General features: G+C 35.7%; 1 protein-coding gene across 1 annotated transcript in view; it reads left to right on the top strand.

Moving 5' to 3' along the window:
* The window catches only part of SPAG6 (sperm associated antigen 6), a 62937-nt gene that overhangs the window by 30956 nt on the left and 18592 nt on the right, over nt 1–13389 (top strand). The window contains exons 5-8 of the mRNA XM_004425301.2: nt 6370–6575; nt 7477–7650; nt 8848–9000; nt 11529–11720. Coding sequence (XP_004425358.2) covers nt 6370–6575; nt 7477–7650; nt 8848–9000; nt 11529–11720 — 725 coding nt within the window. The remainder of the gene's footprint in view (nt 1–6369; nt 6576–7476; nt 7651–8847; nt 9001–11528; nt 11721–13389) is intronic.

Raw genomic sequence — 13389 nt, 5'->3', positions numbered from 1 at the left:
GTATTTTTTAATGTATTTTTTAGCCTGCTTTATTTTAAAAGGGTTTTGAAGTGATATAGCTATGTATTTTACAGCCAGATATAAAAACCAGCCTATCTTCAATATATAGGGCCACCTAAGTGCAAAGAAATGATGATTCATGACTTTCTTTTACTTCTTCATGAAACAAATATCACTTTTTGTAGGGCTTAGAAACAATGAGTTAAAAGCAGTGTTTGAAAAAATATAAAGCAATAAAGTTAAAAGAAATTAGAGTTCCTCAGATATTTGATCTGTGTTATTATTTTTGAATTAGTGTGCTAAATATTTTTTTTCCTTCCGTTTGTCCTTTTGGAGAGCCTCTTAATTTTGAGTCCTTTTTATGAGTCCTCAGGATGGATCAATTAAATTTTGCTCAAATTCTTCTCTCCTATATCTCTGTTATGAGCAGAAAAATTAGTTGAGTATAATAATATATGTTTAGATTAATCTTTTTTTGCAGGCCAATTTTTAGATTTTCATCAATTTCTTGGAATTCTCCTCCGAATCTTCTTATATAACCACTATAGTGGTTCCTCCTTTATGACTCCACAACATGACTTCAGGAATCAAAGGTAGAAAGAACATCACCCTTCCGCATCCAGAAAGCCCCCACAGGTTGTTTAGGAAGTGTAAGGTTTAAGCCTAGCATTGTAAAATGGTGGACGCAGGCTGTCGCTGGCCCACAGATGAACGAGTTTTATTTGGCCTACACTATGTTGCTCACACATTCAAAAAAAGTTGCCAACACTTAAAAACTAGGCAATTCCACATTAAAAATCAGATTTCTAACTTCTCTTGAAAAAATCAAAAGATCTGACAACAGTAGGCCTATATTCCTCCATGGCAACACTGGGCTGAATTAAGTAATTGCTGCTCCTAGGAGTAGCTGGTGCATGTACTTTTCCATTTCATGACTGCTCTCCTGCTCCGTATTGTTGGTACATCCTCTGGCTTCATTTATTTTAGGTACTTGCCTGAGCCCTGTATGCATTTGAGTTTCCCACTCCTGATCTAAACAAACAACTAGCTGTAACAAGAGGAGGGGTTGAGGCCATTGTGAGTACTATTAAAGTAAAATCACTTCTGCCTGATTTACCTGGTTTTACCTCTAACAGCCATGCCTATTCTGTGCATTCCTCTCTCCCTCTTCCTTTCTAGTTAACATAAAGTCATTTCTAATAGTCCATTCATCCAGCTTTAGATAGTACTAATTTTACAAATGTTGTTGATATTAAAAGTCCTCCCTTTTGTCCGCGTCTCTTTTTGTTTTAAAATTAAGCCTAAAGTTGTACTGACCTTTTTTGATTATTCTAAATTGAAGATTTTGATCCATTTAAATTGTAACACTTCACACCTATTAGTGAGGGAGTCTACAAGATCAGCCTTTCTTTTGTTAGGAAAAAATCAAGACCAAAAACCAAGGGTCCCAAGAATAAAATCCTTAAGAAAAGGCAACAGTGTGAGAAGCAAAGAGTTGTCACCCAAAATTGTCACGTTATTCATATACAAAGAATTATATATGCACATAAGCCTCATAGACATTATTAGAAAGACTCATGGAAAAACAGAAAGAGGCAGAGAGAAGGGTGGTGAGATGGCCTGTCACAGTCCCTCAGGGGAGGCTGTTCCTTCATTCAACAATGAGCTTTCATGAGGCCAAACAGAACTAGTTATTCCCATACTGACAACAGCTGACCTCAAATTTGGGGACTGTATATTCAGTGTCTACATGTATGCAATAAATGGCTTTGGTTTCTATTTATGAATTAGGAAGGTGCTATTGGATAGTTTTATTCTGATAATTTGCAGTCTAAAAAAATGTTAAAAACGCATAACGCTTAATACTTAAAAAATGTATCTTAACATGAATGTAATAAGGCTATGAATTAAGAGGGAAAGTGTGAAAAAGTAAATGGATAATATTTCTAGTATATATTAGTAATTCTTCAAAGAATAATTATACACTCTTTCCTAATATTTTATTTAAAGGAGACATACATTCTCACCATTTTTTTAAAAAAGAAACTTTCTGCTACATTGAGAAATAAGCTAAAATGTTTATTTTTCCTTTATAATAGTAATGTTAGTATAATTAGCCCCAGCAGTAGCTATGTATGGACAAAAGACATGCTCATATTTCTTTTATTTTTAGAAAATATATAATCAGATTGAAGAAAATTGGCAAATGAAGAAAAACATGGCCTGGCCCAGTGGCACAAGCAGTTAAGTGCACGTGCTCTGCTGTGGCGGCCAGGGGTTTGCCGGTTTGGATCCTGGGTGCGCACCGACACGCTGCTTGGCAAGCCATGCTGTGGCGGCGTCCCATATAAAGTGGAGGAAGATGGGCATGGATGTTAGCCCAGGGCCAGTCTTCCTCAGCAAAAAAAAAAAAAAAAAAAGAAGAAGAAAAACATATCACCAATAGTACCATCAACCCAGTATAAATCCTGTTAGTATGTTCGTATAACATATAGCTTTTTTCTCTGCCTTTTTATTTGCACAACTACTTTAATCTTGTCTAACAGTATATGATAGTCACATTATTGCACAATAGAAGATGTATTTTTAAAAAAAATTTTTTGAAGATTCACTTAAAATTTAAAATGAGGCTAAGATTTTTCACATACTGAAGGTAAATTCTTGGCTCTCTGGTTTTTTTGGTCAGACCTTTTATGAGCATCTGAGTCTGTACATATCAGTCTTTGATTTCATAAGCATGACAATTAATTGAACCAAAACTCATTTCCAAATTGGAGTGTAAAAATGAGCTCCGTGAGATTTCTCCTGTGGGAAGTTTTTTTAAATATGTCAGAATTTTGTACGTGTTTTGGTTACTTCTGCTTTTTTTCAGAATAGAAAAGTATAGGAAAAAAGAAACAGGGAGAAGGAAGGAAGGTGGAAGCACTGTCTGAAACAGCCCTGTGTACATTCTCCCCAGATGCTCCACAGACCTGAGCCTAGCTCTGCTCTGTTCATATGTTCACCCTGAGCAGGGTCTTCTAGAACAGAACAAGGTTTCACTCTATTCTGCTTCCCCAATGTCTGGCCAAGTTTCTAGCACATAGTAAGCACTTAATGAACGCTCAATGACTGAAGGAAGAGAGGAAAATATGTATACACTGAGCATGAGAGAGGACGGAAGTATGTCAGGATGTTTTTGGCTCTGAGTTACAGAATATCAGCTGCAAAGGGCTTAAACAATAAGAACTTTTTCTTTCTTTTCTTTTTTTTTTTTGTGAGGAAGATTAGCCCTGAGCTAACATCCGTTGCCAATCTTCCTCTTTTTGCTGAGGAAGATTGGCCCTAGGCTAACATCTGTGCCCATCTTCAATAAGGACATTTTTAATTTCACATGACAAAGTTCAGAGTCGGGGCAGTTCCAAGCTTGGTTATACAGCTGAACAGTGTCATGGAGGACCCAGATGTTTTTCATTTTTGTACTCAGCCATTCTCAGCATATTAGTGATTTCTTCCGTTCTAGTTGCAAGATGGATGTAGGAGTTCCAGATGTCATTTGCAGACATGACCGTGTCCAGCAAAGAAGAGGCAGTGTTTCCTCCTGTGTATCTCGGTTTATGACAGAGGAAAACTTCTCACAGATGGCTTCTACTCAGGCCCCATTGGCCAGGATTGGTTCACAAGCCCATGCCCTGGCTGGCAAAGACTTTTGGGTGGACACCAACAGTGACTGGCACAGAAATGCCAGGGGGAGCAAAAGTAGGGAAGAGAGAAAGATATGCCGTAGAAAAAAGAGCAGTGATGGAGACAGGATGAATAGCCTGTAGTAGGTGCAACATAGTATAGTGTGCATTATTTAGGCCTACTGTATTTTTACTTGTATATACACTGTTTTATACCTAATATATGTGTGAAAGTAGAACAACATTATTTATAAATAAAAATGTGTGCCACCCAAGAGCAGATCTTGGTTTCATATTACCACATAAGTTTGGAGATGTAAAGTATATGAAATTGCAAGTAGAAAATTGCTAGGCTCAGCCCAGGTCCTTGGAAGCTTCATTACCTTCACAGCAAATCTTTCTCCACTTTTTCCCCAGCCTTCCCTGCATTTAACACCATTACTCTAGAGAGAATAGAAGACAGCTGAGGATGGGATTGGGCGACAAGTCAGGAGAATAGAGTTTGCTTTATTATTAATGTTATAGAGTTCAGGGAAAGGAGGATATGGCACTAATAGTTATTCAAGGAAAGGATAAAATGTATTGGAATTACAAAGATAATAGATGTTTTTAAAAAAGAACCTTAAATTTTTATTAATAGTACTTTAAACAGTTGTAGTTTAATGTATATTCTTTACTCTTAGAAACTATGTATAAAAGTGAGACTATATAAATAGATGAACTAATCCTTATACTCTCAAAACAAAATGTTCAGCCCATCATATATATTCCAGGTGCTCTTAAATATGTACGTATAAAGTTGATATTACTATACAACACTTGTATAATCTGAATTGAATTAAGCATGTTAATAATTAACATAAAACATGAGAATTATGTCTAGAAATTACATATATCATCACACTTTATGTTTTCTTCCCATTTCCCTTGGGTGGGGGTGGCAGGAGAGAAACAGTGATCACCTGTTTCACTTGTTGGTCTTTAGGCAATTGCAGTAGAATCCCAGAGATGTTTCTGAGGAATCTGCTGTATTGCTAGGTTGATATTCCAGTCTGTTGCTGCTGTTGTCTTTTTTTTTTTTTTTAACCAGTTTCCTCTTATCTGCCTCTGGTTCTTTAGATTACATGTTAATTTCCCATTGTATTTCATAATTTACACTAGATTTTGTGTGTGTGTTTGTATGTGTGTAAGATTAGCCCTGAGCTAACACCTGTTGCCAATCCTCCTCTTTTCTGCTGAGGAAGCCTGGCCCACGGCTAACATCTGTGCCCATCTTCCTCTACCTTATGTGGGATGCCTGCCACAGTGTAGCTTGATGAGTGGTACGTAGGTCCATGCCCAGGATCCGAACCTGCAAACCCCGAGCCGCCAGAAGCAGAGTGCGGGAACTTAACCACTATGCCACTGGGCCGGCCCTACACTAGATTTTTAAAATTGAAACATATTTGCTAACCAATGTAGTGTTAATTTGTAGAAGTGTGTCATCTGCACCAGAGTTGAATGAGTCCGGCGCATAATAACCTTCCATTAATACTTGTTTAATGAAAGAATGAATGAATTGTTTATACAATATTGGGACTTCTAAGATAATTATCATAATTTAAGGAAAACAAATGTTGGACATTAACCTGTATTTTCTAACATTATTTCCATTTAGAAAATGTGATATTACCAATCTTTTGAAAAATTAAACACCATATTTTCTTTAAAGACTTTAAGTGATGTGCTGAATAGATATCTTAGTTTGGCTATTAAGACATAAATTATCAAGGCACTACAAATCTGGGAGAAGGAGAACATAATTTGAAAGGAAGAGATTATAGAAATGGTTATATGTGGTTCAGTACGAGAGTCTATGAATACAATGAGAATAGAATCTGTAACTGTGCCCGGTATTTTATGCTTCTCAAAAGACATTTTTTACATATATATTATATGGGTCTGCCTGCCTGTCTCCCATTCTCTATAATTTAAAATGTGTTATATTTATAGCTGTTATTCTTGGACACACAAGTAAATCTACTTGTATACTTGAAAGATATTTATTTCTGACATGTAAAATGGTTAAGATAAATTTATTCCTTTATCTAAACATTAACATTTATATATATTAGTTTATTGTTCAGTTGTAGATCTCATTTTTGAAAGTGTTTTTATATGTACAATGAAAATGCACCTTTTTATTTTGTATAAAGTATTTAAAAATCTTTTTAAAGTACTATAAGATGAAAGGAATTCAAAAATCAACATTATTGGCACAAGATTCATGTTAATGTTTACTCAAGTAAATAGCACAAAATACTACCTAATTAGTGTGGTTGGTAAATTTTTGGTACTTTAATTTTCTCTGTTATTGTAAACCATGCATAAAATGCTTGCCTATTGAGAAGTACAGAATTGTCAGAGCTTAAACAGCTGACATCTGCTTACTCTCTTAAAAAAAAAAAAAAAGAATAACAAGCATTTCAGCCTAATCTACCTCAAATGTGTTCATGTAAATGGAGGTCCATCTATTGACCTGTATTCTTTTCAGCTCAGGATTGGTCCACACGGTTTATGAAACCAGGAAGGCTGATTTGAAATGCAGATGTGGAGACGGTGAAGTACACCCTCCCCTTTTTTCTTTGCTGTATCTGTCAGGGTGAAAAATGGCTTGCACAAGGGTCAGTCACCCATACTCACTTAATTACTTTTCTTGGACCCACAGAACTGTCACAAGCTGTGGTGGATGCAGGAGCGGTTCCCCTTTTAGTACTCTGTATCCAGGAGCCAGAAATTGCTTTGAGAAGGATTGCTGCTTCGGCCCTCAGTGATATTTCAAAGCATTCTCCAGAGTTAGCGCAGACGGTGGTGGATGCAGGAGCTACTGCTCACTTAGCCCAGATGATCCTGAACCCTGATGCTAAATTGAAGGTATTTAAAAATAAAGTTAAAAAACAAACAACCAGGCTTCTGATAATCTAAGAAAATAGAAATGTGTATAGATTAATATGATACATTTTAAAATAATTAGTAAATTATCATTGAAAACAGATATGAATATATTATGTATTTGGTCTTTTAATATGTGAAAATTATGCTGTAAAGATTAGACAGTAAAGACATGACTGGGAAAAATATGTGCAATCTGAAAACTAGAAGTAGCATTAGTATTAACATTAATCATTAAAATAAGGAATCACATGATTGAATCTGAGGGGTTGGAAGGGACCTAAAGGTTTTCTAGCCCACCACTATTATATTTAGGTTTCTTATGAAAATTGCCATACTTATATTAGTCTTTTTTATAGCTTTCTAAAATCTGATTTTCAATTAATAGTCACCAATTATACTTTTTTATTCTAATAGTTATATTCTATAAGGTTTTTAAATTGTTATTGTTAACCAAGCAATGGAAAGTTCTTTGAAATGTTATCAGCATCATGCCAAAAATAAGATCTTAGTTCTGCTTGATTATTTTTGTACTATATATGTATTATACATTAACAATTTAAATATTACATAATTAAGAAATAGTATTCATTCAGAGGTCATATTTTTTTTATCGTGTGCAATAGACAGAGATTTAAATAGTCCATAGAGAACTAAGACATTTATTTTGGAAATTAGGGAATTCAAGAAATTGAGAATTTAGGTATAAGACTAGGATGTGAATGTCTTGAGATTCAGAATCTTAGGTTATGTTAGATATGTAATTGTTTTTTCCTTTTTATAAAGGAATTTGAATATGTATAAAGCTGTTTAAATTACATCTGAACTCTACAGTGGACTCCAGGTAGTAATGTTTTGTTTTATTTTGGTTTTTGCTTAACAGCGTCAGATCCTTTCAGCTCTCAGTCAGATTGCAAAACATTCTATAGATCTGGCAGAAATGGTGGTTGAAGCAGAGATTTTTCCAGTTGTACTCACCTGTCTGAAGGACAAAGATGAATATGTGAAGAAAAATGCTTCTACTTTAATTAGAGAGATTGCAAAACACACACCTGAGGTAAAAAAAAAAAGAAACACTTCAAAATGCAATAATATGTAGTTAGTTTTGTTTTTAAGTAAAACATCAGTTTGTTTACAGGGCCCAAGTGCTGTGCCACATGATCTCGCTAGGGTGAAGTTGTCATCTTCAGCACTATGGGCGGTTTGGACTAGATAATTCTGTGTTGTGGGGTGCTGTCCTGCACACTGCGTGCTGGATGGATGTTTCTCAGCATCCCCTGGCCTCTGCCCACTAGATGCCAGTAGTACCTCTTCCCCCATCGTGACAATCAAAAATGTCTCCATATATTGCCACATGTTTCCCAGGGGACAAAAGTGCCCCCAGCTGAGAACCACTAGGTTACATCAATGGAGTTTGAGTCTGAAATCTCAGTTTTTAACCATTTTCTGCATTCCATTTCTGGATCATGGGGATCGTGGGCCTTTGTCATCCTTGTCATTTTAGGTCAGCTGGGAATGGTGAGATAGTACACCTCCAGGTTGGAGAGACCACCAGGCCCCCTGGCCTGGTGTGACCATCTAATAGCTGCTCTTACATGGTGGTTCCCACTCTGAGTTCTTAGAGGCCAAACGAATAGAGAGGAAGCAAGCCTGGGTGGATTCAGAAGATGTATCTTTTTCTGTGTATATGTTGACTAGTCAATTTCATTTCACTAGACTTTAAAGTCCTCATTCTTTATTTCACCTAACATCTTTATTTGGTTGAGATTTTTCAAGATTGAAGTGCAGTCAGCTAGCAATCATTGCTAGCAAAGAGGGGATAATTAGGCTAGACTATTTCAAGAAAAGTCTGACATTGTCTTTCAGCATTCAGTGATTAATCTGCTTCATACTCATACACTGTAATTGGGGCTTTCAGGAGTTAGCTAGTTATGAACTAGCCCTAGGCTTAATGTCTCGGTGAGCAATTTTGACATGCATTATAACAGGGAGAAAAGTTGTGCCATCAATGCATGAAAAGTTGAACCACAGCATAGAGCTCCTCACAGTGAGTATATTTGTACATTTGAAATAGCAGGATTACTATACATGTACATTTCTTTAATGAATATAATAATTTCACTAAATGATATTTCAGATTTTACCCGATTTTTTTAGGTCCTAAATAAAAATATTTGGCAATACTAAAGTAATATTTAAAGATCATCTTATGCTTTCTGGTCACGAGTAGCTAGCTCTCCTTCTTTTCTCTTAGCTGTCGCAGTTGATAGTTAACGCGGGAGGAGTTGCTGCCGTGATTGACTGTATTGGGTCCTGCAAGGGAAATATAAGGCTGCCTGGCATCATGATGCTTGGTTATGTAGCAGCTCATTCTGCAAACCTGGCGATGGCGGTGATCATTTCCAAGGTTTGTGATCATTTCCAAGGTTTGTTCTTGCTTTATTTTCTTCTAGTTATTGCAGTGAGATATTCTAAGACAGAGCCACAGATTAATACTCTCCCACAGAGTATAAAATATAATTGACAAGGGTGAAAGAAATACCTGAAGAATTTTTCAGCTTTTTTTCAAGGCTTATTAGTAAATTTCCCAAACCATGCTTAAAGTAAGGCTTATTTTGTGCGAAGTTTAAGGTATTACTCAGTGTTTAACATCAACAAAATATCAACTACTTTGAGTATTACTATTATCTGTATTTAAATATTAAGCATATTTGTATCTTGAAGGATTGGCTGTGCATATTTACAAACATGTAAAGCATACTTTGATTAAAAACACCTATGATAAACGACATGCCCGATAGTTTGTTTTCATTATTCTCCGAGGTCTACACATTCTCCCCTTTCCTGTCATTTGGGTAGGAGAGGACAATGGTTAGGACATTCCTTTTTATCTACTTCCTTTCCTTCAGCTTTCAAGAACTAATTTCTCTCCTTAGATATTGGCAATTCAGAGCACACATCTCTGATAGATAGCAATCTTTCTGTTTCCTTGCTCTAGGGATTTTGCCTTATCTCAATTTATAGCTTGGTATTAACCCACCATATAGTGTAGCCTGGCACATAGTAGGTGCTCAAAAAATATTTGTTGAATGAATACATATTGATCTTTTGAAGAATGCTTCAAAGACTGTGTGCCTGCAATATCCCTGGAGACCCTCTGGGGTCTGGGTTTCTTATCAGCATGGAAAACCTGCTGCTGTGTGTTAAACAGAAGTGTGGATTTTTTTTTATCCCTTGCTAATCCTCAGAATAAAAAGGAGCCTCAGATCTTTATTTTCTACCTGTTCCCTGATAGTTCTTTGCTTCTCTCTCTTTTTATCCTGTGCTCTTCCTTTTGTTGTTCTATTACCAAAGACTGTGACAGCCACTCGAGCAGTAGTGCTGCTTTCTGAAGAAAGCAGACTTCAGAAGAAAGTAGACATGGTACCGGGATTTTTGATTCTCGGTTCTTTTGTGGATAGAAGGAAAGCTTACACAGAGGAGGAATGATGAAAGAAGCAGCAATTGCTTTTGCTTCCTGTATTTCTTCTCCGGACTAACCAGGAGGCGCTCCCCTCCTTTGGTCTAGGGTTGTTGCTGGCCTCTCCCACCTACTTTGTCTTTCAGTTGGTTGAAGATCAAGGGGCAGCAGCAGTTTGAGGCAAACCACACAGTGCTGTATCATTCTTTCCTTTTCCTACTGTATTAGTACTATAAGGACTAATAACAACACCTCACATTTAAATAACACTTTATAATCTTCAAAGCACATTCGTATTCCCTTTCTCATTTGCTATTCCTAACAACTGAGGCCAATAAGTCAGAGTTTGGGGGATGGGGTGGAGGGGGCTGTCTTCTTTTCTTCCTGCTGCTTCCATCTTGATATGTCCCAGAAATATGGGCTTTCCGGAAAGTGGCTTCATTCTGAAGACAGGTTTGACCTTTTATATTGGCAGACTCACATTTTTAGTTGTAAGAAAGAAGCCAATGAAGAAATATGGCAGGTCTCTTCAGGAAATTGGTCTTAATAACCAAATTTAAAGGTGGAGGAAGAAAGTATATACGATTATTTGGCCTTTGCTTTGGTGGCATGACCATGTGATAATGGCTTTTGTGGTACTAAATTTAAGGGGATAATTATTATAGTCTGAAATTACTTAGAAAATTGTGCCTATACAGAATCTGGAATTATAATTTGATTTGGTTATTTGGTTCTTCTTTGGGTATATAAACTGTGATGTATTTGAGGCCCTTTAGTTAATTCTGTTTTGATTATTTAGATAAAATTGAAGCCTAAAGTGCAAAATGTAAGCCCGTGCTATCTGTGTAGCAAAAGTAATCATTTCTACTTTGACATTTCATCATATTAAAATGGGCAAAACTGTCATTTAAAAGTTGACCAAAATTAATGGAAATTTATTTACTATTTCAGGAAAGGTTTTTGTGAATATATTTCATCTAAAAGCTACTTAAATAGGATTCTTGCTCATATTATTCATTTGATTTTAGATCTGTAGCAGTTATTTTGTTCTCAGGTCTATTATACTTGGTGAAAAGGCAATTTTTTTTAAGGATTCTAAATTAACATTTTTAACAAAGAAAAATAAAAGGTTTTAAAATCCTAAGCATTGTTAATTTGTCACAGTGGAATCTGGTTTTGCATATATACTAGTCTGTGGCATCTGTTGTTTGGTTAAATGCCTTTCTGTTTGGGGAGTAAACGCTAGCAGAGATATTCTTAGTTTAGTTGGATTGTTACAGATAATTAAGGTAAATTAGTTCTAGTCATTTTATTGACTTGAAAAATGACAGCCCCTGTGATGTGCTCATTTATTGAACTGTTTAGGGAAAAAAGGATCAAGGCCAAAATGATTCCTTCTAATGTTTGAGAGACATGGAAGACTCTTTAATCCTGCTCTAGATTCATAACACTTGCTCTTTTGATCCACCCTGCAGGGTGTGCCCCAGTTGTCAGTCTGCCTGTCGGAAGAACCAGAAGATCACATTAAGGCCGCTGGGGCTTGGGCCTTGGGACAGATTGGGAAACACACTCCGGAGCATGCACGGGCTGTCGCGGTCACAAATACTTTGCCGGTGCTGCTTTCTCTGTACATGTCAACAGAAAGTTCTGAGGATCTGCAAGTAAAAGTGAGTGCTTAATTCCTAACTGTTCTTTGAAGATGTTAGATTTGATTCATTCTTAAAGTTACGTAATTTAAAGTGTTTTAATTTTCATTATGGACAATATTGCTTTTATGAATTAAGAAATACAGATTTATCAGAAGAATGAGGCAAGTCTTCCTTGAAAATAGGTTACCCTTGTCTCTAAAAATGAGTGATATATTTTAAAGAAAGTTTTCTACAGGTGCAAAGTTGTTTGTAAAATGAATGAATACTTGTTGCATTCTACATTTCTGTTGACTTTTCTTAGGGAATAAGAATTGAAGGATTTTGGAGGATTTAGGATTCAGGATTTTGGAGTTGGAATTGGTTGGAGAGAACTTTAGTCAACTTTACATTATAAAATTGAGTCCAAAAGAATTTAAGGTACTTTCCACAGGTAATATAACCGGTCAGAGAGTATTCCTAAAGTCATAATTGATCTTTTAATTATATGTCTTATATTTGTTCCTTAAAAATGTCCATAAGATTCACTAAATTAAACATTTTAAAATCGTGTATTTTTTTAAAAAAAAGCAAGCTTTCTGAAAAAAATATTACTAGCTACTAAAATGATTCACAAAACATGATTGTGAATCAACATAGGATGGGTTGTTTAACAATTTTAGGATTTCAAAGAAAGAAAAAAATGTTTCCCAGCATACTTCCTATTAGGAAAACCCAGAACTTTTTGAAAGCAGCTTTCAGAATTGACTTGGATTGAGGGAAGTGCACAGAAAAGACAATAATTCAAAATAAAATTAGCAACAGTAAGTTAAATTACATTTAAATTTTAATTAAAAGAATCAACTAACAAATAGGAAAACACATTTGCTGAAACTACTTTTAGATGGTATGAGGCAGGAAGTTTACTTGAACTGTATAGTTGAGGGACTCTGGAAGTTATATAGTATAGTGAATCATTTATTTGATTTATAAATTTTATAAAAGTGAATTTATAAACTTGTTTATTTGGTTAGGTTTACATGTTATTTCTCTACAAATTCATTGAGGGAAGTTGATTTTTAAGATGAACATTTTTTCAATTTTTATAAGACTTTCTAGATCAAAGCAATGATTTAATAGATTTAGGGCTTCCCTTATAGTTCTCTGATGCTGAATGCATTCCTTGGCAATACTTGGTAGAGAGAGTAAGATTGACAGTCTGCTAAGGTCTTTTCCCGTTTAACAGTTCTGTGATTCTTTGACTTTCTGGTGAGAAACCACAACTCTGTTTCCAGTTTTGAGTTGTTCACGTACAGCTGATTTACATATATGTATATAATTTTAACCTATAGATATGTAGTTCTCGTTTAGCCTCATATTTCTTTATCCCATTATCATTTTTTCTTCCTCCCTCTTCCCTTCCCTGCCCCCCCACCCCACTTCTTCTTTCCTCCTCACTCCTTATCTTCCCCAGCCTCACCTCTAGTGATCCAATGACTGTGGCCTCCTCTGCAGGGGCTCTGCAGGTATAAGCTGGGCCAAGGCTATAATAGTAATTATGTTCAACTTCTAGATTATCAACAGATAAATTATTAATATTTTTAAAGTAGTCTCTATCACTTTCAGATTCCTGCATTTGACAACTTTTATTTTCCTTTAAGTTTTGGAAATAAAGAAATATATGAGCTAAAGCATGAATAATTAATATTGG

The sequence above is a fragment of the Ceratotherium simum genome, chromosome 32 (genome assembly GCF_057802395.1).
Source record: "Ceratotherium simum simum isolate JZ-2026a chromosome 32, ASM5780239v1, whole genome shotgun sequence".
Classification (NCBI taxonomy): domain Eukaryota; kingdom Metazoa; phylum Chordata; class Mammalia; order Perissodactyla; family Rhinocerotidae; genus Ceratotherium; species Ceratotherium simum.
This window is presented reverse-complemented; position numbering and strand designations above follow the sequence as displayed.